This window comes from Euprymna scolopes, chromosome 20 (assembly GCF_053919585.1).
Source record: "Euprymna scolopes isolate OS-2025 chromosome 20, ASM5391958v1, whole genome shotgun sequence".
Lineage (NCBI taxonomy): Eukaryota > Metazoa > Mollusca > Cephalopoda > Sepiida > Sepiolidae > Euprymna > Euprymna scolopes.
In genome coordinates, this window is record NC_136501.1 from 66,301,866 (window position 1) to 66,325,890 (window position 24,025).

A 24,025-nucleotide genomic window follows, 5' to 3' on the forward strand; every position below is an offset into this window, starting at 1 on the left:
AAATTACCCCTTCTCAGGTGCATGATATAAAAAACCTAGACATCTCAAAAGCATGTGGATCTCATCTCGGCTGTGCTATTAAAAAAATGCTCTGCGGAGGTTGCTCCAGTCCTCTCCAAACTTTACAACTGATGTCTTGATGAATCTTGCTTTCCTGACTGCTGAAAACTGCTTCTGTGGTACCAGTTTACAAGAATTCTGGTGAAATAACTGACCCATTAAATTATCGCCCCATTAGCCTCTCACTTTTTACCATATTTGAGTCCATAAATAACCTAGTCCATCACTTTACAGCTGCTAAACTTCTGACTAACCAACAATATGGATTTAGACAAGCCCATTCTACAGCAGATACCCTAACTGTATGTATATACATGTATATGTATATACCATACACTGGACAAAGCAGAGGAAGGTAGAGCAGTATCCCTAGATATATGTAAGACTTTTGACAGGATATGGCATTATGGTCTTCTCAGGAAAATCAGATCATATGGTATCACTGGACGAATACTTAACATAATTAAATCTTTCTTAAATAAGAGAAGAATGCAGGTTGTCCTCAATGGTCATGCATCTAAACAATCAGATATAAACGCGAGTGTACCGCAGGGATTTATCTTTGGACCTTTATTATTCCTAATATTCATAAATGAACCCTCTGATAAAATGGTCTCTGAGATGGGTATATTTGCTGATAACCCCACACTCTATAACAGGCACGAGGGAAAACATTTCTTAGAAAATGTCAGAAACACTGGAGAAAGATCTCTAATCTGTAGTGAAATGGGGGACTCAAATGGATGGTTACATTCAGTGTTGCCAAGACTAAGCTTGTTTTCTTCAATAATTACAAGAAACCTGCTCGACCACGAATAGCTATGGCTAAAGATACATGACCTGAAAGTACTTCTTTCAAACTCCTCGGCTTAACGTTCACAGGAAACGTGAGTTGGAACAGATACATTGAGAGCATTGCCAGGGCTGCTGCGAGAAAGGTGGGCTCTCTCTACTGTGCTAGAAAGTTGCTTACGCCTGAAAATATCCTGCAAGGTCACCATTTGCCCATGTATGGAGTATTGTTGTCACATTTGTGCTGGTGGACCTGCTACTAGTCTCTCACTCCTGGACAAGGTTCAAAACCTGATAGGTCCTGAACTGTCATCTAGGCTTCAGTCTCTGTCCCATCGACAAAATGTTGCATCCCTCTGCCTGTTCTAAAAGTACTTTAATGGTGGATGCTCTGACGAACTACAAGCCCTTGTACCCCCTTGACATAAATACTCCCAACAAACCTTACAATCGGAAAAATCCCACCCCTATACAGTACAGATGCCTAGATGTAAGAAAGCCTTATACTTTAATAGTTTATTCCCCAGAACTGCTAGACTTTAGAACTCCCTTCCGGGTTCCTGCTTTCCCAACTGTACTAAATGCAGAAGTTCAAGTGTAATGTGAACAGATATCTTGCTGCTCAACTCCCTACATAGTATCCCTGCAACTTATGTCCCCGATAGTAGCCCCCTACATCAAAGTGGCACTGTGCCTTGTTTTGTGTGAAAATGAAAAAAAAAATCACTTTATAGATCTACTTGAGGTGTATTGTATGTTGGATATATTATTTTTAAAATGGAAATTAAAAGATTACTACAGTATAACAAAATGATTTGAAATAAAAATTGATTTGAAATATTTCTTTTTAAACATAAAGATACCTGATCTTCCGATTTTATTTTTAAGTGTGTGTGTGTGTGTGTGTGTTTTCTAGCATGTTTATTTTTTTTGGTGTCTCATTTATTTTCAATTTTATTTTGTTCAAGCTGGGGATAGTGCATCCTACTGGATGCCAAGTATTCACCCGCTATCTCATACGTTCCAACTGAGATCTTGTAAATACCCTAACCGCTCCTTTAAGTGCAATTGTTTTTATCTCTCTTGCACTTGGTTCACTGGGTATATTTGCCAGGTAGTTTTTGAACTTCTTTCAGAAGTCCAGTTATACCTATAATTACTGGAATGATGGAGATCTTCCTAAGATTCCAGTTTCTTTTCATGCTGTACATAAGACCTTGGTATTTTATTGTCTTTTCCCTCTCAGCTCTTTAACCCAGCATCATTGGGGAAACTAACTTCTCAGGTTGGTTCTATCTTATTCTTGTCCCATATAGCTATCAGTTTAATAGTTGTAGGAATTTCATGGTCAAAGTAGATGGTCTATGACTTATACCTGAAAGAACAGTTGGAAATATGTTCCCAAGACTTATTGCTGCATTTGATATTTCTATTTTTACAGATAATAGTGTCTCCTTGTATAGTAACTGTCCCCCAGCAAAACCTTATAACTGGATGCGTTACATTCTCTACTTCTTTCTGTGTGACAGAACCTGCAATCTTAGAAGCATTCACCATCAAGTATTGTCTTAGGCAGTCATTATAATCCTCTCATGATCATCTTGGAGCAATCCTCTTTTTAACCAGTTTACAGAGCCATCTGAAACTATATAATCCTGGGTGATGTCATCCAGAAAATATTTGGCACACTTGGTTGACTCATTCTTCCAGTTTTTTGCAATGAAAGTTCTTGCTTGCTACAGAAATAGCCTTAAAAGTGGCTACAAATATGTAGCCACTTTTAAGGCTATTTCTGTAGCAGATTTGGCTTCTGATTCTGTCTTGTTTGTAAAACAATCTTGTCCTAAATGTTTTTCCAGCTTCGTGATAAAGCCGACATGAGGATCCTGCAAATGTTGGCTGTTATTCTGAGTAACTGAATACAACAGATGAAATATAGGTAAATTAATATAATCAGCACAAACCAAAGACCTAGTAAAAGTCATGGAATATTAGTACAAACGCACTCCTCTCTATATGCAAAGTGACTCCTTTATACATTCGAAACATAATTCTAAAAGTTCTCTATTGATTTTCCAAACACTCAGCATTTGAGGCAGGAGAATTTAAAGAAAATTGATGCATTGATGTTATCCTCCACGTTAATTTTTTGATTAAAACAATTCATATGTATTTAATTTCTTCATCAGATTTGTTTCTTTTTACTCTTTTTATTGAATTTTTCTAATTATTTTTTAGGATGAAAAAAGTTACATTTTAAAAAAACCATTTACAAAATCTTTTATTGGTAAGTATTGAATCTTGGTTCTTTGTTTTGATGTTTTTGTATGGAAAGTTACTTGGAACAGAATATATAGGTAATCACAAGTAGTCTTATGTAATTGTGCACTTTTCATGTAACCCTCGAAGCATATTGAACTAAGATAACCTCTAATAACATGAATTCTATTATGGTTTTATTTAAAAGCCAGATAAATTTGTTTCAATATTACAAAAACGTTAGTTAATTCCCCTAAGCAATTTTGTGAGTCTTTTTTTCTTCTTTTTTTTAACTTAGAATTTAAAAAGATATGGAAACTGATTGAAAAAATCAGACCCTCAAAAAGCCACAAGGAACATTTAAACGTGTATGTAAAACGTTTTGCCTACAGGATCTAAACAATCATTGAATTTAAAACCCATCAAAAATAAAATAAGTGTTTCTAATGTGAGCTAGCTAGCCACCGCCTAGCTTTTCTCTGCTTGTTTATGGCTTGTAGTGAGTGCTGTTTGATTTAAGAAAGATTTTTTTTTAATCCCTTTATAATAAAAATAGGACAGTAAAATTACAAATTAATAACACTAACCATTAATTATGAACCATTAAAAAAAATAGTTACACAAATTAGGCATTTGAAGAACTGTCTTTGAATTGTTCATCTGTACTATATAGTATTTCAAAATATTATCTTATTGATTGAAATAACAGTAACTTGTTTTTATGGCAATAGGAATAATAGATGAAAAAAATTGTATTCATTTATATATGAACTTTAGTCTGTCCAAGTTAGACTTAAGTAGCAATGCATTTGACAAATCGATTTTGACTTTTTTTTTTTTTTTTTTTGCACACTTCTTTGTACAAATATAATTTTGCTTCAAATTTTTTTCAATACAGAAGACTAGGAATATTGATTTTTTTTTTTTTCCCTTGCTCACCTAAAGTGTACGTCCTAAATCATAAAATGTTGACATTTTTTTTTCTGCTATTAGATAAAGAATTACATATGCTTACACTATAATTAAATTATTTATTAACCATTATCTTTGCTTTTATTTTTAATCGCATTTAAATATAAACAAGCAAAACAATGTGCATGTGAGTCTTAAATGGGCTGAAGAGCTTACAAACTTAATTAAAAAAAAAAAAAAAAAATTAGACATTCCTCTATTCAAACAATTCTTAACTACTAGGGGTTCTTTTTACTTTAGATTAAAACTAAAATTTTTCCTGCTAATAAATTTCCAGTAAAATGAAAGATGTTAATGATAAAAATCAAAAATGTTTTCCATATTTACAAAATCTATTATTTTTAAGGTCTATTTTACCATCTATTTAGATGTTATTTTGGGAATACCAGGTGCTGTATCTAAAACTGTTCTAGTGGCCTTGTGAACTTATGCTGTGTAGTGATAGGCTGGGTATTGTTGTCGTTTAAGGCACCAACATAACACTATTATGCCATGGATAAATCTTGGGTTGAATTTTGGAGAATAGGAAGATTGCATGATTTCTGACCAATTCTGCATGCATGTTTTATATTTAAATCTGCAAAAATCATTGATGCTGCTGGTTCAAATTTTCACATAGTTATCTGGTTATTTTTGTTAGTGTTGTCATCCTGGGGACAGTACTCTTGTGTCACATCTAACAAAAGTAGACAAGTTGGGTTTGAAAAAGAAAATGGCTGTATATAAAATGTACAAAGCATTTTGTTTATAAAAAACATTTTTATATTCTTCCACTAGTCAAATTGCTGCTACATTTTATTAGACTATGAATGTCCTTCCTCACCGTCTGCTGTCAAGTTCAAACTGCTTCATTCTATGCAAAGAGATATTCACTCAGTAGAAACACCCTAACTCCTTTACCAAATAACTTGCAGGAACAAGCAGTGTTTAACCTTTGAAAATTTCCTATAAAATGCTGTCAATTTTGTCAGATTTGGTTGCTCACTTCTTTGATCTCTAGCACTTGCTGAACCCTAGGCATTTCAAAATAATGCTGGTTTATTTATTTTTTTTTTTACTGATATATTAGAGAAAACATTTTGAATTAAATCAATTAAAGAACAATATTTGGGTGATCTTTCCAACTTTAAAAGTCTGTAATTCTCATTAATTTAATTACTCATTATGTCAAAGCCTTGCAAACCAAGGTCCGATATTAATCTGTAAATATGGTGAACATAAGTCCTGGGCGATTCGTTGAGTACTAACTCAACCAAACATTGACTGGTGATTATAATTTAAACTTAAATTACTTTTCATTTAACTTTCTAGTTGAACTTAAAAATCCCAACCTATTTTTGGAATTGATATCTTATGTTGGACACTTGGTAATATTAACATATCCCAATTTCCATGTTAAACTATTTGTTCCCATGATTTAGTATTTTATCTTGGATCTTAAATTAAAATTTTTCTTAAAATTTAATTTCAGCTGAATTCATTGTCAACTATACGTCAGGTGATATCAAGAGGGAAATCCTGTCTGCTCATTCTGGCAGATCTGATTCAAATATCATCAATCGGCAAGACCGTTTTCCAGAAGATTCTAATAAAAGTAAAGAAGCCAATTCTGAAAGCAATGAACCACCAGAGACGGAAGACTTTCCTCCGACCACACCCAACTTTGTCACGGTTACAGAAGTTACATCACAAACCTTCCAGCAACTTGTTATTAATACGTCCAGTGTAAGTAATTGATCTTCTGTTGTGATGGTTTTTAAAAAAGTTATTCATAAACCAAGGTGATAATAGCCAAAGTTGTTCAACTTAGAAATTGAAATATACATAAACATTATGTATGCATTCCATCCTTGTAAAATCATTAGTGTGAAAATTTTTAAATTGGTCATGTGACTTGAATCCCGGAACACGAGTCAGCTTTAATTCAATTCCAAGCCCTTTAACCAATGAGGCTTATTCCAATGACAAATCGGACAAACATAGTAGTCTTAACTGTGTTTAATAAATCAAGTAGATTATTTAAGATGGCTCATATTATTTCTATTATGAATTTTCTGACTGACACTCCATGCAAAGGGCTCAATTGAAAAATTATTTATTAATAATTATTTATCCTACCATATTGTTGTACAAGAAATCTGCTTATATAACCAGATTTCTAGTATGTCCATAATGATAGGATAAATGTTTTTTTTTTTTTTTTTTTTACATGGAGGTCACCACTTATCAAGGCCTGGAAGCCACTCGGGGATAAGGGTTATTGCATGTGCAGTAATCAATGGGATAGTATCGTAGTAATCGTTAGTATTGGAGATTTGATAAAATGTCTTACTTAAAAGTTAGTGTTAGAGGAAACATTTATTTCATTAATGAAACTGGGTGGATGGAAAAAAAAAAAATTGCTAAAATTTTCTTCAATAACTTATTGGAGTCTCTAAGAGGAAATGTCAGCCTTAATTAAGTAAAAACTAAGAAAAGTTAGACTCTCAAAAAGTCACAAGGAACATTTAAGAAAAAGGGATGTCCATAATGCTGTTGTTTTTCTCTTTCTCAACTAATTTCTCAAAATTGTTGTAGATTACTAAAAAGAAAGAAAATGCCAGTCGATATTTAGTAAAAAGCATCTTCAATTGCTATTAGACAATTATGTAGATATACGGATGCAGAAATTGGATTAACAAAACCTTTTTGTTGAACATATACACAGACATGACAGAAAAGAACAAACCCCCATAGAAACAGTTTATTTCAATAAACATAATTTATAGAACAAAATAAAGAATAAATGGTCACAAATTTAATAACCAATACTTGAGAGTCTCATTCTTTTTGCTGTTTTTAATGCTACAACCCTTACACGCGTTGCATTGATCAGTTGAAGAATATAATCTTGAGAAATTTCTTGCTATGTCTGATGCAATAATGCTAAAAGTTCAAGCTTAGAAGATGGTTTCCTCTTCTTTTTGCAAAGGTTCCGGTCTAATATGCCCAAAAGGTTTTCAATTGAGTTCATATCTAGGAACTGACTTGGCTATAGAAGTTTATTCAATTTTATCTGAATCAGTGTTGTCACTCTAGCAGAGTGACTAGGAACTTCATCTTCCATAAATAGTTAATTTGGTTCATTTTACCACTTGAAAATATTGGTAGGAGTCCTTCATGTAATATTGAAACATATTAACCAGTTTGTGTTGAAATGTCAGAGGCTTTGCACCAAGGATCCTCTTAAATATTTCTTTTCACAAGACTTAAGGTTTTTTCAGAGGACCCGCAGTGACCTGAATGAGGTTTTGTGCAGTCTTTGTCCTCTCTTGTGAATTGTACAGTCACTCTCTTGACAGTAGAAAGGGGTATTGAAAGATTTCCTGCTATTTTGTGTTGACTAAGATCATCTTCATGTTGACCCACGATTTATTCTTGCAGAAATTCTGATAGATCTGATGTTCCTTTGGTTCATGGCATGCTTCAGTGTTGTTAGATGCAATTTTAATGAGATAGTCTAAGTTATTTCAGCACTACTCTTATCTGTAAATATAAATAACTTGCGAAAAATATTTATCTTAGTGTCTATTCTTTCTGTCATGTCTGTATGTATATTCATGAGGGAAAAGTAGTTTGCTTGAAGCATTGCTGATAAATAAATGTGGAGGAGTATAAGAAGGCTATAGCAATGAAGGGAACCAGGTTTTAAAATAATGTGACTTATAGACAAAAATAGACGAGCGAAAGGGTTTTCTGGAATGTTTTTTATATTCTCATATATCCATTTATTTTCCAGATCAAATACAAATCAGTAAAGTTAACTTACTGTTTGTGATAAGTGGGGTAGTGTAAGTCTTTGATATTTTGAGAATATCTTCTTTTTCAAAAAGAGACCCAAAAAATGGAAATGTAAGTTTTTCATTCCTCAAAAATGTAAATGTATAACGTTTTAAAACATTTTTAACAGCATTTTTTAGTCTTTCTTTTTGAAAAAGATTATATTCTCAAAATATCAAACACTTGCACCATCCTTGTTACCTCAGTTAGTTTTACTGATTTGTGTTGGTGATTGATCTGGAAAATAAATGAATATGTAATATTAAAAAAAAATACTCTACAGGATCCTCTTTCATTTGTCCATGTTACATCATTTTAACACTCGGTTCCCTGCATTGCTATAACCCTCTTTCTACATACACACACATAACAGGAAAGTGATTAATAAATGGTTAATACTGTATTAAAAACAAAGAATGGTGTTATTATTTTATAACGATTTGATGGCATGAAAAAAAGGAGTAAAAAAAAAGATGAACTTACATATGAGTTAAGTTTTTTCTTAATGTTTAAAAATAGGCAAAACCTTAGGAAGAACAAATAAAATTGATTTTTTTTTTTTATTAAAAATCATTCATTTTTTAAACTTTTATTTCAAGTTTTTCATTCCCCAAAAATATAAAAGTATAAATTTCTTCCAGACCAGATAGTTTTTTGAGGACAGTTTTTAATGTATTTCTAAAAAAATTTTTTTGAGAAAATTCCTGTTGCATCCCCATGTGCTCAAGAGGTAAAAAAATGACACATTTTGCCCCATAACTGTTGATCCGTCCATTAGATTTTTCTGAAATTTGGTAAAAATGTGGAGCCCATTATTCTTAATATAAATCCAGAATGGGTGACCGTGGCAAAATTCTTAAATTGATGGTATATTCTTTGGGGACTTTTAGTGCTAAAGATGTCCCTTTTTATGGCTCTTTTTTCATATTTCTCAACAAAAACTTGATATGTCTGACTATATAGTGTTTTTTTTATGGTGGTCAACTCAAATATATGTGTTAAGGCCTGAAACTGCACTGTTATCCATTTACACTGGGATTCAGCATTCCCAGGGGCTCAAAAGAGGTCAATCCCCAAATGGCCAAAAATGAAACTTTTTGCCCCATACTGTTTGATTCATCCATTAGATTTTCCTGAAACTTGGCCAAAATATAGAGGCCATTGTTCTTAATATAAATTCAGTATGGGTAACCCTGGCAAAATTCTGGTTCGCATCCCTCTAGGACTTTTAAGGCTAATAAAACATACCCTTTTGGAGCTCTTTTTCCATATTACTCAAGAACTTGACATGTATGTCTATTGAGTGGTTTTCCATGGTGCTGAATTCAAATATACATGTCTTAAGGTGTGAAACTGCACCGTTTGTCCATTTTCACTGGGATTTAGTATTCCCAGGAGCTCAAAAGGAGTCCCATCCATTAGATTTTTCTGAAACTTGGTGAATTCATCATTTCTTCACTATTTTTTGTGGCATCATCTCATATGCAGTACCAGAGGGGGACGACACATGCATGGCTTGTTAATAGATGTAACCTTGCTGTGAATGTTTTGTAGGGAAACCAGTTGAACTCCTTCCATGGAAATAATGAAATAAACACTGGCAATGTTTCTTCAGTGAGGAAGAGACTGAAGAAATCATATCCTATTAGATTGTGAAGTTAGTTTTGTACTTGATCAAGGCAAGAGTGCTCTATACAGCAGCAGCAGTATTTCATCTCTCGTTACAATTTTGCGAAACAATGTGTTCTAGAGATTTACGAAATAATTTTGGGCATATTTACATGTATACATATACCTTTTTTTGTTACCGACATGGATAATGATTATAGTGTGACATTTTTCTGTTTTTGTTTCTTTTTCCAGGATGTTTTACTTCTGTACTATGCCCCCTGGTGTGGCTTCTGTGCAAGCTTTGCTCATATCTACCTATCGTTGGCCAGGTATTTTCAGCAAGCAAGCAACCTTTTATTTTCAAGGTAAGATGATGACAATGCTTTTCTTACAAAATTCAAAGTTTCATGGATTCTAATAAAACAAATAAAAAGAAAATTATAAAAAATGTGTCGTAAATATGTATATTATATGATTGCCTATGTTGTTACATTACGATAAAAACACAAGTTCTTGGTATAACACAGTTGAGGTGTGTGTAATACTCTCTTGTAGAGTAGTCGTCCTGTCAGTGGGGTATTAGAATACATCGACTGCCCCGCCCCCTGCAGAGGATAAAAGTCCCTCAATGGGGCCACCTGGTGATCGTGGGTGTCAACTTGTAATGCCTAAGGACAGAATAGTTGAGCAGATCATGTTCAAGGTCCTATTAGGCCATGATATGCAACACGCCAAGACAGGTGGTTGGATAGGCCTGATCCAGTCGATCAGTTAGTCATGACGAGCACTAAATCAGACACAAAATATGCGCACGCTCCCCACATTAGGCAATTTCTTTAATTGTTGTAAAATTATTTACTATTATTGACTGAAACAAAGACATAAAGTCGGACGAGTAAAACTATTTTGGGCGAGTAAATTTTCCCTCACACTCGATCGGCGGTTGAGTGATTTTTTTTTCAAATCTCAAAAGCTATATATATATATATATATACTAACAAAAGTATCCGTCGTTGACTGGGTTCAAAAACAGCCTACAGAAAATAAACTCTGATTTATGAAAGTATGATAGGTTATGAAAAGGAAGGATTGTAAAGAGATAGCTTCGAATTTGGGGGTATCAAAACCAAAGCAAAATATGATGAAAGTAAAAATTAAATAGATAAACCCCATAATTTATTATACCATACCTGTTCACACTGAAACACTTATCACATTATTCTGTGGATCTATATTAAAAAACCTTGTTAAACTTTGTGACATATTTCCATTCTATGGAGGTCAGGCGCGAACGAACACACCATAATTTTATTATACCATATTTCTTCAAACTGAAACATAATTATCAAAGTATACTTACGCAGATAGATATGAAAAGTCTTTATTAAAGTTTGTGCCTATTTCCATTCTATGGAGGCCAGGCGCGAACGCAGACCCCACAATTTTATTATACCATCCCTATTTAAGTTAAAACATACTTATCAAAGTATTATGTACATCGATATCAAAAACACTTGTAAACGTTTTTTTTTTAATTAAATTTTTTATTTCCATACTTTGTGGACCAGGCGCGTACACAGACCCCACAATTTTAATGAATCATCATTATGCCAGATCAAACATACCCATTCCTGTGTCTCGATACATCTATCATTATATGTGATCAGTTTTCTATAATAGTCAACCATATAGGAGCCTATTCGTGACCAAACACACACACGGACGTTCAGCTTTATATTATAGATATATAGATTTTGACATAATCTGAATTTAAACAAAACAAGGGGAATAACTCTTTAAAGTTGTTGGTGTTTTCATTCCTAAAATCTTGAAAAATTTGCTTGTTCAAAAAGAGACGAAAGATCGATTTAAAAATAATTTTTATTTTAAATATGTCCTTTGAAGCAAAAACAATATTACTGATTGAATTATATCAAAAAATAGTAATATATCCGAAAATTAGAAAGATTCATCAAGTAGAACTGCTATTGTGTTTTTAATAAAAATCTTTTGATACCAGCTACATATGTTGGATGCCATTATGATGTAATCTATAATATGCTTTCTAAGTTATGTCCCCTATTTCTGAAATCCTTACCGTCTACTCTAAAACTTATACAAAAAATGCAATTTCTAGTAATTTCCATAGAAAATAAAATAACTTTTATTCAATGAATTTTCATAATTTTTGGATATATTACTATTTCTGACATGATAATTAATAATAATGTTCTTGGTTTACAAAAAAAAAAAAAATCAATCTGATGCCTCTTTTTGAACAAGCACAGAAATTTCTTTATTAGTTTTTACTATTATAAACTAACTTAATTTACCTGGCGTTGCCCAGTAATCTTTACTTTCATTATTCTCTCTTGTTAACCACATGTTATTTTGTTGCTTGAAAGTTATATAGAAATCTGCCTTCTCAGAACAAATCAAGAGCTTTAGTGGAGACAATGCTGGTTCACCAGCATGGACTCTCAATAAAAACTTGAAAGTAAGTTGGATGGGACTTTCACTAAAATGCTCCAGGCAGTGTTAAGCTTAAACTGGAAAACACACCCAACCATTAGTCATCTGTATGGTTGGTTGCCCAGGATCTCTTCAGTAATAAGAGAAAGAACACATGCCGGACATTACTAGAGAAGAAAAGAAATGAGGTCATCAGTCATGTGGTACTGTGGGATTTTAAACATGGAACTGCAAAAGTAGGAAGAGCTGTCAAGACATACAAAAAATTGATGGAAGACACTGGCTTATAACTTGAAGATTTTCCTAAGGTCATGAAAGATAGACTAGTGGAGGGAAAGAGTCAATTTGGTTCAGGCAACCCGTCCTATATGATGCTGCTGCTTTTAAAAACTTATTTTTTTATTGAATTTAATTATCCTGATATTGTTTTGTTATAAATAAGCAAACTATATAAATTGTTATAAAACTATAATCCATTAAAATTTGTTGTATTAATCTCCTTCCAAAATTATGGGATGAACATGTTTTTCAAAATGGTTAATATTTTAATACATGAATATTTGCTAAGTATTGAAAAGACCAAAATGACTTTCTCTTTGACAATTTCAAACTTTGAAGATTCAAACTAATTCTTTTTCTCAATTAACAAAATATTAAATTGGCTAAGATATTTTGATACTTTGAAATTCAATTGTACTTTTGAAGCCTTTAAATTGACTGAAAGAAAGTAATTTCTTACTCCAATCAATGTCTAAAGGCAAATATGAAATGTGTATTTCTGAACTAGAAAAACAATTCTACAGTAATCTTTCTTGTAATGCACCCCATTATCATAAATGTGATATTAAAAGTTTACTTTATTTCGATTTATTTTTTTATAGATATTTTAAAATTAATAATTGGAAAAAATTAAATTAAGGAATATATGTATTAAAATAAATCAAGTTTGCAATAAAATTGATTGGATGGCTCATAAAATGTTACAATTTAAATCGCACAAAATTTTTCCTTTTTAATGTTTTTAGTTGAAGATTTATAAGGACAAATGCATGTTGATCGATTTTTACCTAATTGGTTTTAAATAGGATTCTGAAAATTATTTATTAAATTTTTTAAAATATGTTTAATCAATTATTGGAAAATATTACAAATTCTACTTAGCTGTATTCACGAACACATAATATCTGATCAGATAATTTTATAGATATAACTAATGAACATGTATTTATATTTTATGAGAATTTCAGTAAGATATACTATGCAAAAAATGAAATATTAAGACCATATTTCAACATTAATAAAATAAACGAAAAAGCAAAACAAGAATCTTTATTTTTCATGTTTGGAAATTTAGTAAAATCTTGTTGCAGCTTTTTCTTTATCATCTCACAAAAGCATTAATGACTGTGTTGTCTGGTTTGTTTTTAGTTTCTACTTAAAAGGAATCCTAAATAGTAAAGAAGAATGCTTTTATTAATTTCAGAATAAATGGAGAAAGTGAAGATCTGCCTTGGGAATACACAGCAGATACATACCCAACTCTCTTGTTCTTTCCATCTGGCAGGTAAAATGAAAAATTTTTTTATTCAATTATTTTAATTCCTCGTAAACTACTTTTTTTTTTAATCTGATAAATCCCAACTTTGATTCAATCTTTGCTTTAATCTATCCTTTTGATTCATCCTTCTTGCAATCGTTGCTCTGATCCATCCATCTATCTTTTAATATTTTCTGTTCTGATCCATTCTTGTTTTGATTCCATACATTATTCAATAATTGTTTTCTTTTTTATAGTATTTTCTGTGTCATTTAAAAATATTGTTAGACTTTTATAATTTTTTTTTTTTTTTTAGAAAATGAAGGTGTAAAAATTATTGGAAATTAAAGTCTAATAATGAAGGCAAAAAAATGTTTATTTAAAAAATTTTTTTTGTGTCAATTTGCATATAATTCTGTGGGTGATGGTGACTTACCATTGAACAAAGATATAAACCACAGTAGGATAAATGGGTATGCTGGAAGCAGAATTTTTCTTATGAAGTGATAAGAGTGGTTAACTAATATTGATTTGGGTTGAGAAAATTGGTTGTGGCATATGTTATTTGATTAAGAAATGGTTGTTGAAACTGGAGTAGATACCACAAGCTCTCTGAGGATTGTACCGGCAAGATGTCACTCATGGAGTTTGTATAAGATGAATGGCAGATGTTTAAAAGATTGTAATTCATTCAAAGCTATTTGGTATAGGATATTAAAACTTGAGGGTATTTCTGTTTAGATACTATTCTGATTTGCAGAAATTATCTTTTTAAGAACTAGTTTTAAATTTGTTCTGCAGAATTTATTAATGGAATTTAAATTTACATAAATGCTAATAATAAAAAGTGCTGAATTTTTCATTTAATGTAATATAAATCATATTTGAGAATAAGTCAATCACGGTATTGTATACTTTTGACATTGTAAGGATTGGCCAAAGTCTTATTTGACCTTACTCCTCCATATTATATTAAGTATTCCTGAAATTATGCCATAGAAACGTTTATAACTCCAAAACTATCTGATCATGCATACATTTTTTATGACGGTTATTGTTAAAGTGCATCAGATTCATAAATAGATTTAAAAAAAAAAATCGAAAGTTTAAAATTGTCAAATTATCAGTGATGGCAAAACTTTTCATAGTAAAAATCAAGGACATATAAGAAACAGTATTCCATTGATTATAATATGGGCTAAGTCTCTGAACAGAACCGAAATTATTGCCAAAAGTTTAACTTTTACTTTTTCCGTAATCTTGAACTTTGACCAAAATCTCTCAAAATTAAATCGGTTTCAAGTTAGTCCATAGTCGATATTTTTACCAAGTTTGATGACTGGTCAAGCTATGTGGACGTTAAGCTGTACACAGTCACAAACTCAACAGTTAAACTTTTAACTTAGGCCTGGCAGACTTACGAAAATACTATTTCAAACATGGACAAAACAATAACAGTGGCGTTTATAGAGAAAATTCAATCTGTCTGTTTTATAAATGAAAATTCTGTTTTAGAACTTGAGCTTATCTGGTCGACTAATCAAACTTTTTTTTTACAGATACTTGAAACTTATAAAATTACTTGGCAAGGGAGGTAACTCTGGCTAGTTTATCAAGAGTAATTCTCCTTGAAATTCGTTTTAAAAAAAAAATTTTTTTTCAGATGGTAAAAATTGCATCATCTTGTACATTCTTCCTTCTCTCCTAAACATTAATCCAGTTTAATAATATACACTTAAATAAACTTATTTTCCTATCTAATTTACATGTTTCTATTAAACTTTTATAACAAGAAAAATGATAATGTAATTGTAAACAAGAAAGATTTATAGTGAGTATAAAGATTACATTAAAATCTATTCAAAATTTATAAAAAAAAACTATTCAAAATCATCTCCGAAATATTGATATGCACCATTGCACCACCATTACAATGATACACCAATCTCTGATAAAAAGGGAAAATTGTCTATACTTATACAGACGGACATGAATTGCATACAAATGTCAACACTTGCAAAAACTGGATTCAAGGTGGCGGTTCTAAGGAAAAGGCCAAAAGGATGACCTAAACAAAGATGGTTGAATACTTTACACAAATATTTAAAAACAAATATCTAAAACAGCTTGACTTCAACTTGATCAAGCCATTGACTGGATAGGTTGGTGAGAAATCCACTGCACAGGATAAACTCATAAAAATGAAGCCCATTTTTACCAAAATGACTGCATTCAGCATTACATAATCTGTAAAGGATTGATATGCCGTAAAGTTATTTTTGTTGCTAAAAAGTAATTTCACTTTACAACGCTATTTACATTTTGGTCACTCTGCTCTATCCACATACGTGTGCATATGTAGATATAGATGCATGTGTGGAGCATTTCAAAATAATGCATTATGGTGACTGAACTTATGTATTCATAACCTTAAAGTTTTATCTTTCAGTTGCAGATACTGACAGTGTGAGACTCTAAGAAAGCAACATCTGTGAAATAATATAAATTCGCTTCAAATTATTTGTATTACTCATACAGTTATGTGTGCGGTTAAATTTTTTTTTTTAGTTACTTTGATCTTTTCTAACTATTTCTTTCTGGGGCTAACACTTTATTCTGGATGCGTTAAATTTATATCCAAGTAACTTTTGAGGATAAATGCTGTTTCTTTAAGAGCTGCTAGTTGTACTTCGCTGCAGCTAAGTTTTCCAGAGAAACAATTCTTTTTAGATTTTTTTCTTCATTAGTTTAATTGCCCCTACCGCAACTGATATAATACTTATCTCTTTCAGGAACCATATCGTTTTCTAGTCATTTTTCGGTTTCTGATACATTATTTATTTTTTTTTTTTTTCACGGATTATAACTAAAAATGCAGACTTTATATAAGTAGGAAACTTTTACAAATCTAATGTCAACTTGTAAATATAAATTAATCATGATGGAAGCAATAATTATTAGAATGAACCAGCCTAAACATGAGGCAAAATTTCAATAAAAAAGTAAAAAGTACAAAAATGATATGGAAGCACAACTTTGATCATATGAACAGCTAAAACATTGAATCTTCATGACATGATTCATAGGACAGTCGAGATCAAACTAGAGTTTACTTTTAATAGTAAATAGAAAAAAAAAACTTAAGACTTGGATTATGTAAAAACAGCTGAAAACAATTTGATAAGGGGAAAATTTCATTAACTGTTTTTTTGTAAAAGATAATTTAAAAACCTCACATTAAACCGAGCATATTGATAAGTGGCCTTTTTTAAGATGGGACTGTTTTTACATCCATGGACACAATATCATGAATATTAAGTTTAAAAACAAAAATTAATTGCTTGTTACTGAAAATAACAACCTAACTTGAAGTAACCTGGAAGAAATTGGCACAGAAAGAATTATACATTTATAAAGAGAAGATTCAATTTTGTATATCTAAAATAATCAAAATAAAATAAATGAATTGTAACAAGTTCAAATTGAATTTCATTACATTAACCCATTTCGACACACTAAACAGATTTGTGATGCCCCTGGTATCTTATGTTCTGGAGATAGGACGTCCTCATTCAATTGTGAGCGGAAAATGTGTTCCTTCTAGTGTATACATAAAAATCCAATATAACATGAAAATATATTTTGAGGGAATTTTCCAGCATTATGACTTAATAAGTGTAATAAAAATATGGTGAATAGTTATATAAATGCAATCATATTTAATGGCCTAATGGGTTCTAATATTAAAATAATGATTACATTTGTGTAGGGATTCACCATTTTCAAAAATTATATGTATTCACAAATGCTCAGGTATGTAAACATTTTTAATGTGTTTAAAATCCTTTTTGTACATGTATTTACACACACACTGTAAATGATTACGCTGTGGTTTTTATATTTTTTTTTGAATAGTCAATGTTTATACAAATGTACATATTTAATATACACTATTCCATCTTTTATCTATTATACAAAATCTGAGTTGATCAACGTTTGTTTCGCTAAAACTTTTTTCCTATAAATTTTAATCCAAATAATTAATCAAAGTAAATGCTGAAATAGTTGTCAGTTTTGGGATTAGAAAAAACTTCAATTTTAATCCGTCTAATTAGTCACAATTTGCAAGCAACTTATCAAAATCAAATGATCTATTAATTTCTGTGTATCACTTTTGGACTATTTTACTGTTGTTGAATCTTCTGCTTTTATTATTTTATATCTATCACTCTCATTTCCATCATTCTCTGTTAACACTTGAAGGAGGTCATAAAAGACAGAATAGATTTAAATAATCTATTATAAACACCCCACACACCCACACATCCCACTTTATTATATAAATGATGCTTTTTTTTAATCTATTTCTTTCAATGTTATATACTCTTGTCATTAGCATCAAATCGAAAATGTTGCATACTGCATATCTTGTCATTGTGGCAGCTCTATTATGTAATGTGTGTGTGATTGAAACGTCATCAACTTTCAAAAGTGAACATTGAATTCTATAGAAGGTTTTTTTCTCAACTGGAATTTATGTGAAAGATCAAAGAAATGAAAGCTTTTTCCTGCTGAACAAAACTTACTGCAGAATAAACTCTGATGAATCATAAATGGAAAACTTGTTCCTTCATTCAAGTTGTCATAAAAGTTGACACATTGTTGGAGAAAGATGACCGCAGTATGTTTTAATTATTCCTTTAAGATATCAATTTCATCATACTTCACCTCACTTCTAACCAATTTCTCACTTGCTCAAAAAATCTTTTTTGATGACGTCACTTGTGATTCTCACTTCCTGTTCTTCTGTTTTTTTTTTTCTCAAACTTTCTGATGGTATCAGATAATCCTTTGCTAAGCTATTCTTGAATATTTTTTAAGAACATTTATATGAACACTAGCAATTACACTAGTTGAAATACCCATATTCAATATGTAACAATAATCGGCCATTTATGATATTTGCAACTTTTGAGAGAAACTCATATCATTAGATTGAAAGAATTTTTTTTTTTTTACTATGCATTGTATCTTTTAAAAAACGTTCTTGTAAATACATTTTTCATTTTCAACTGTGTGTGTGTCATAGCAAAACAAATGGCACTTTAACATCGACTTTTTTCGTTTGTCATATTTCTACAATCCTCTCAAACAGAATGAAACCTATATTATATCAATGTGTAGAATTTGCCTAAAAGAAAATTCAAAAGAATAAAATACAAAAGTCTAACTATTTGATTAGTTCCATCGAGCTCTTGGTTGGATATTTAACATTTCAATGAGTCGCAAGTCTGATTAATAAAATAAATTTTTAGGCAAAATTTAACTTTATTCAGCAACATAGTGTATCACTCTAGAAGGAGACTAATTCCAACATTTATTTAACAATTCTGTCTTTTTATAGAATGATTTGTCTTTGGCTTCAAAATATGCCAACATTTCCAATATCATTTCATTGGATCCTAATCTCTTTCCCTGGAGCATTCTTTTGAAGTCTGCTGGGATCCAGATCTTACGAATAGGGTGCGTGTAGAAGTAATTAAAATTCATGTAGCTTTGCAATCATTGTGGTCAATGTGTTACGAGGAGCATAGTTTTAATGAAGGACTGTTTTTTATTCATTTATGGTCATTTGATTCCTTCAAATGCTTCAATAATGCTATCTAATATTCATGGTTGATGGTTCTTAAAGTAATCAAAGAACAAAATACAGACGAAAAGTTTTCACCTGTTGCGGTGTCAATTTGACTCTGGAATGAAGTAGTGGATCCATGCTTCACCGATTGTCACGTGAATACAAAAACTTGTGCTGAAATTTTTTTAAATTTTTTATTTATTTTTATTTTTTTATTACATTTCCACCCCAAACAAGGCAAATTGCCACTTTGGTGTAGGGAGCTACTATCAGGGGCAACAACTACTGGGGTACTATGTAGAGATTTGGGCAGCAAGATGTCGGTTCACGTTACACTTGAACTTCTGCACGTCAGTACTGTTGGGGAAGCAGGGACCTGGAATGGAATTCCAGAGTCCAACGGTTCTGGGGAAGAAACTATTGGAGTAAAAAGATCTTTTACATCTAAGGATCTCTAGGGATGTGGGGGTGAGATTTAGCAGTCTGTCGGGTTTGTTAAGGGTGCTCACGTCGTGGGGGCACAAGTGTCTGCAGTTCGTCAGAGCATTCACCATTAAAATACTTGTAGAAAAGGCAGAGGGATGCAACATTTCGTCGATGGGACAGAGGCTGAAGCTTAGATGCCAGTTCAGGGCCTATCAGTTTTGCGACTCTTTTGAACCTTGTCAAGGCGCGAGAAACTAGTAGCAGATGCACCAGCAATACTCCATACATGAGCGAATGGTGGCCTTATAGAGGTACAGGATACTTTCGGGTGTTAGTAGTTGTCTAGCACGGTAGAGAGAGCCCACCTTTCTTGCAGCGGCCCTGGCAATGCCTTCAATGTAATTGTTCCAACTCATGTTTCCTGTGAACGTTAGGCCAAGGAGTTTGAAAGATGTACTCTCAGATAAAGAGTCGTTGGCCATTGCTATAGGTGGTAGAGAGGGTTTCTTGTAATTATTGAATGAAACTAGTTTAGTCTTGGCAGCATTGAACGCGACCAACCACAACCAAATGGTTACAATCAATATTCTGAATCCTTGATGTGTTGGTGTTTTTGACAAACTGAACAAATGTGCGATCCATTTTGAACACGGCTTTCTCATCAATAAACCTGGTGCTACCAGATCAGGCTGTCTTTTGGCTTCCTGAAATGAAATGTACCTACATTGAATTTCTGTTTTTGTTTTTTATCCTCTTTTGTAAAACTTAAATATATTCTGCAAAAACAAAAACAACATCCCTCTCCCCCACACATTCTTTTTTTTTCTTTTTTTTTGTCATTCCACCCCTACTTCCCTACTGGTTTCCTAACTTAAAAATACCAACCAAAATAATAAAAACAAACTAAAATCCATAAATATGTAAAGAAACAAACAACTGGAGATATAAAGTTTTTCCAATCGATCAGATTCCACTAGACCCTGTTGGCAGGGCATCAGAATATGCCAACTGCCCCCCTTCAGAGAGTAGAAGTCCCTCAGTGGGGCTACCTGTTGGCCATAGGTAGCGACCCGTAATACCATTAGGATGGGATCCTGGTGGTTGAGAGACTTGGAGGTCAGGTTTTAGTCCCCTCACTTCCCAATACTTTGGGCCTTACTAGGCTAGATGTGTGGTCTGAAGGGTCCGATCAGATCAATCGGCTGGTAACGTCAAGCCCCACCATATATTGCCCACCCCATAAACCTATCATTAACACAATATGCCTATCCCTTCTCCACAAATAACATCTACTTCCTAATATATGGTGGAAAGCGGTGGCTGAGGGTCAACTGACGAAGTGAAATATCTATGACATGGCTGCAAACCTTTTAAATTACTATGTATCCCAGAGTAACATCAAAGGAAAACAGGTGCTCATGACAGATATCACATAAATCGAGTATATCATCTTTGTATCGTTGTTGAGCATGGGCGAATGGGTTTCCCCCCAGGCACTTTCCATATAGGGCCCCGAGGTGGGTGGGGAGCAAAGATGATGAAAAAACCAATCTTATTTGATTATGGCTTTTATTACCCCCCCCCCCCAAAGAGGATGAACAGAAATGCTCAATCAAAGAAAATATTTTTAGTAATGAAAACACTTGAAAAAAAATGAAATAAATAAAATTTCACCTTTTACAATGGAAAAAATTTTCTCAAAAAATAAAACCCAAAATAATAAAACGACTACAAAATAACACCATACTTATTGAATTGAAACAAAAAATACAAGCAAAAGAAATTCTCAAATGGCAAACCTTTAACAATATCAAAATTAAAACTTATCCCCACCCATACCTAAACTCCTCAAAAGGAGTCATTAGATGCAGTAAACTAGCAAATTGCTCGACTGAGGAAATTTTATCTAATCTTTCATCCCAAAGTGTTACAGATGTAAAAAGAATAAGCAGAAACCGAAATGGAGAAACTATATTGACAAATACATATATACTTTCCTTTGACTCCACAAATCCCCCAAGTGAGATTAAAATTGGATACTTAAAAGTAAACGTTGAAAAATACATCCCAAACCCTCTAAGGTGCTACAATTGTCAACAATTTGGACATCACCAATCTAAATGCACCAAATCATCAATCTGGGTAAGATGTGGTGAAAACTCAAAACATAGTGACTGCAAAAAAGACCCCAAATACTCAAACTGTAGTGAAAACCATTGAAGCTGACTTGAAAGGATGCAAAACATGGCTAAAAGAAAAAGAAATAACAATAAAGTACACAAAAAATATAACCTTCCCGGAAGCCAGGAAAATTATGAATGCAAGATACTCAGAAGTAACCAAGAATGCTAAAATACACACAAATCAAAGTTGTCAAAGTTATACAAAAAATCATCCAGAAATAAAAACTGAAGAATTATCTCAATTGATAAGAGATGAAAGACCTAATGAAAGGAATTAAAACACTAATCAATTTATAAAAGAGAGTACAACAAAAAAAAACAAAAAAAAACAGAACCAACAAACCAAAAAACTCAAATTAAATCAAACAAAAAAAAAAAAAGAAAAAACTCACCAAATTAAAACAACCCTTATAAACAAACCAAATGAAAACAACACCCAATAAAACGAAAACTAAAGAAAAAACAATTAACAAACCAAGATCTAGATCCTAATCAACCTCAAGAGGAGGAAACAAAATAGGAACACTGGAGGAGATGGCGGTAGAAGACAAAACACCCCCAGACAAATAAAATGACAGAACACAATAAAAACTATCAGTCAATGGAACTGCCGAGGACTTAAGGCAAACATAAACAACTTGCTTTGTTAATATCTAAACTACAACCTGCTATCATCTGCCTCCAGGAAACATTCCTAAAGACACACGATAACATCACTATAAAAAAACTACACCCAATACAACTTTATACACAATACTAGACAGACCGTCTCCGGAGGTATATCGATTTTAGTTAGAAACGACATCCCTCAGAGCGAAATAACTCTAGACATCACATTACAAATAATTGCTGTGAAAACCACTTTACATAAAACCATCAACATTTGCTCCATATATATCCCACCACATGACCCCATAAATGAAGCCGAAGTCAGCAAAATAATAGAACAACTTCCTAAACCATACATCCTACTAGGAGACTTCAACAGCCACAACATCATATGGGAAAGCAATAAAACAGATGCAAAAGGTAAAAAACTAGAAAATATCATCAACAATAACAATCTGTCCCTCATGAACCAAAACTTCAATGCATAGCTCCACCCTGCCTCAGGTACATAATCAGCCATTGATTTGTCGTTATGCGACTCAGCCACATTAATGGACTACAGTTGGCAAGTGTATGATGACTCCTGTGGTAGCGATCACTTTTCCATCATACTTGAAAACTCAATCCCAATTGAAGATAACCTCACCAGATGGAAGCTAAACAAAGCTAACTGGGAGGAATATAAAACCCAATGCAATGCAAAACTAACAGACAAAGATAAACCGGAGAACTCTATGGAACACTTCACTGATACGTTGATGTCAATAGCTGGGGAATGTATACTCAAAGGCTCCAAATCCAAAAAATATAAAAGACGTCGGTTTAATGAAGATTGCCAAAAGGCGGTAAGATTATGTAAAGCTGCACTGCGAAAATTTAAGTCGTCCCACTACCCACAATCTAGACCAATTCAAACAAAACCGAGCAAAAGCCCGTAGAACAATTAAGGAGGTCAAAAGAATGCCATGGAGAGTCTATATCAGCAAACTGAACTCTAACACCAGAGCAAAACATATCTGGAATATGGTTAGAAAGATAGCTGGTAAAAATCAACCAACACCGCTAAAACACCTGTCAAAAGATAATACAAAAATAACCAGCAAAAAAGATGTAGCAAATGTACTCTCAAAAACCTTCTCAAAAAAACTCCTCCAGAGAAAATTATAAACCATAATTCAAAAAAACCAAACTAGATACTGAAAGGAACAAACTAAACTTCAAGTCAGACAATGTAGAAGACTACAAAAAACCTTTCACCCATCTGAATTAACCGATGCCATAAACAGTTCACACAACACTGCAACAGCACCAGATGAGATCCACTACGATTTCTTGAAACAACTACCTTAAAAATCCTTAATCTACCTCCAAAACATCTTCAACGATATTTGGATCAGGGGTGAACTCCCTGACATATGGAAACAAGCAACAGTGATCCCCATCCCAAAACCCGATAAAGTTCAGTCTGATCCCAAAAGCTACTGACCCATAGCATTAACAAGTTGCATATGTAAAACATTCGAAAGAATAGTGAACAAAAGACTGATTGCAAACCTCCAAAGTGGGTTCCAAAATAAAAGAAGCAGCATTGATAACCTGGTACGCTTAGAAACCTTTATCAGAGAGGGATTCATAAAAAAGGAACATACA

The 24,025-nt window shown here is 32.5% G+C and overlaps 1 protein-coding gene across 1 annotated transcript in view; it reads left to right on the plus strand.

Annotated features, from left to right (window-relative positions):
* The window catches only part of LOC145241462 (thioredoxin domain-containing protein 11-like), a 104,255-nt gene that overhangs the window by 67,065 nt on the left and 13,165 nt on the right, over positions 1-24,025 (plus strand). The window contains exons 10-13 of the mRNA XM_080104442.1: positions 3,091-3,139; positions 5,555-5,808; positions 9,766-9,878; positions 13,469-13,549. Coding sequence (XP_079960568.1) covers positions 3,091-3,139; positions 5,555-5,808; positions 9,766-9,878; positions 13,469-13,549 — 497 coding nt within the window. The remainder of the gene's footprint in view (positions 1-3,090; positions 3,140-5,554; positions 5,809-9,765; positions 9,879-13,468; positions 13,550-24,025) is intronic.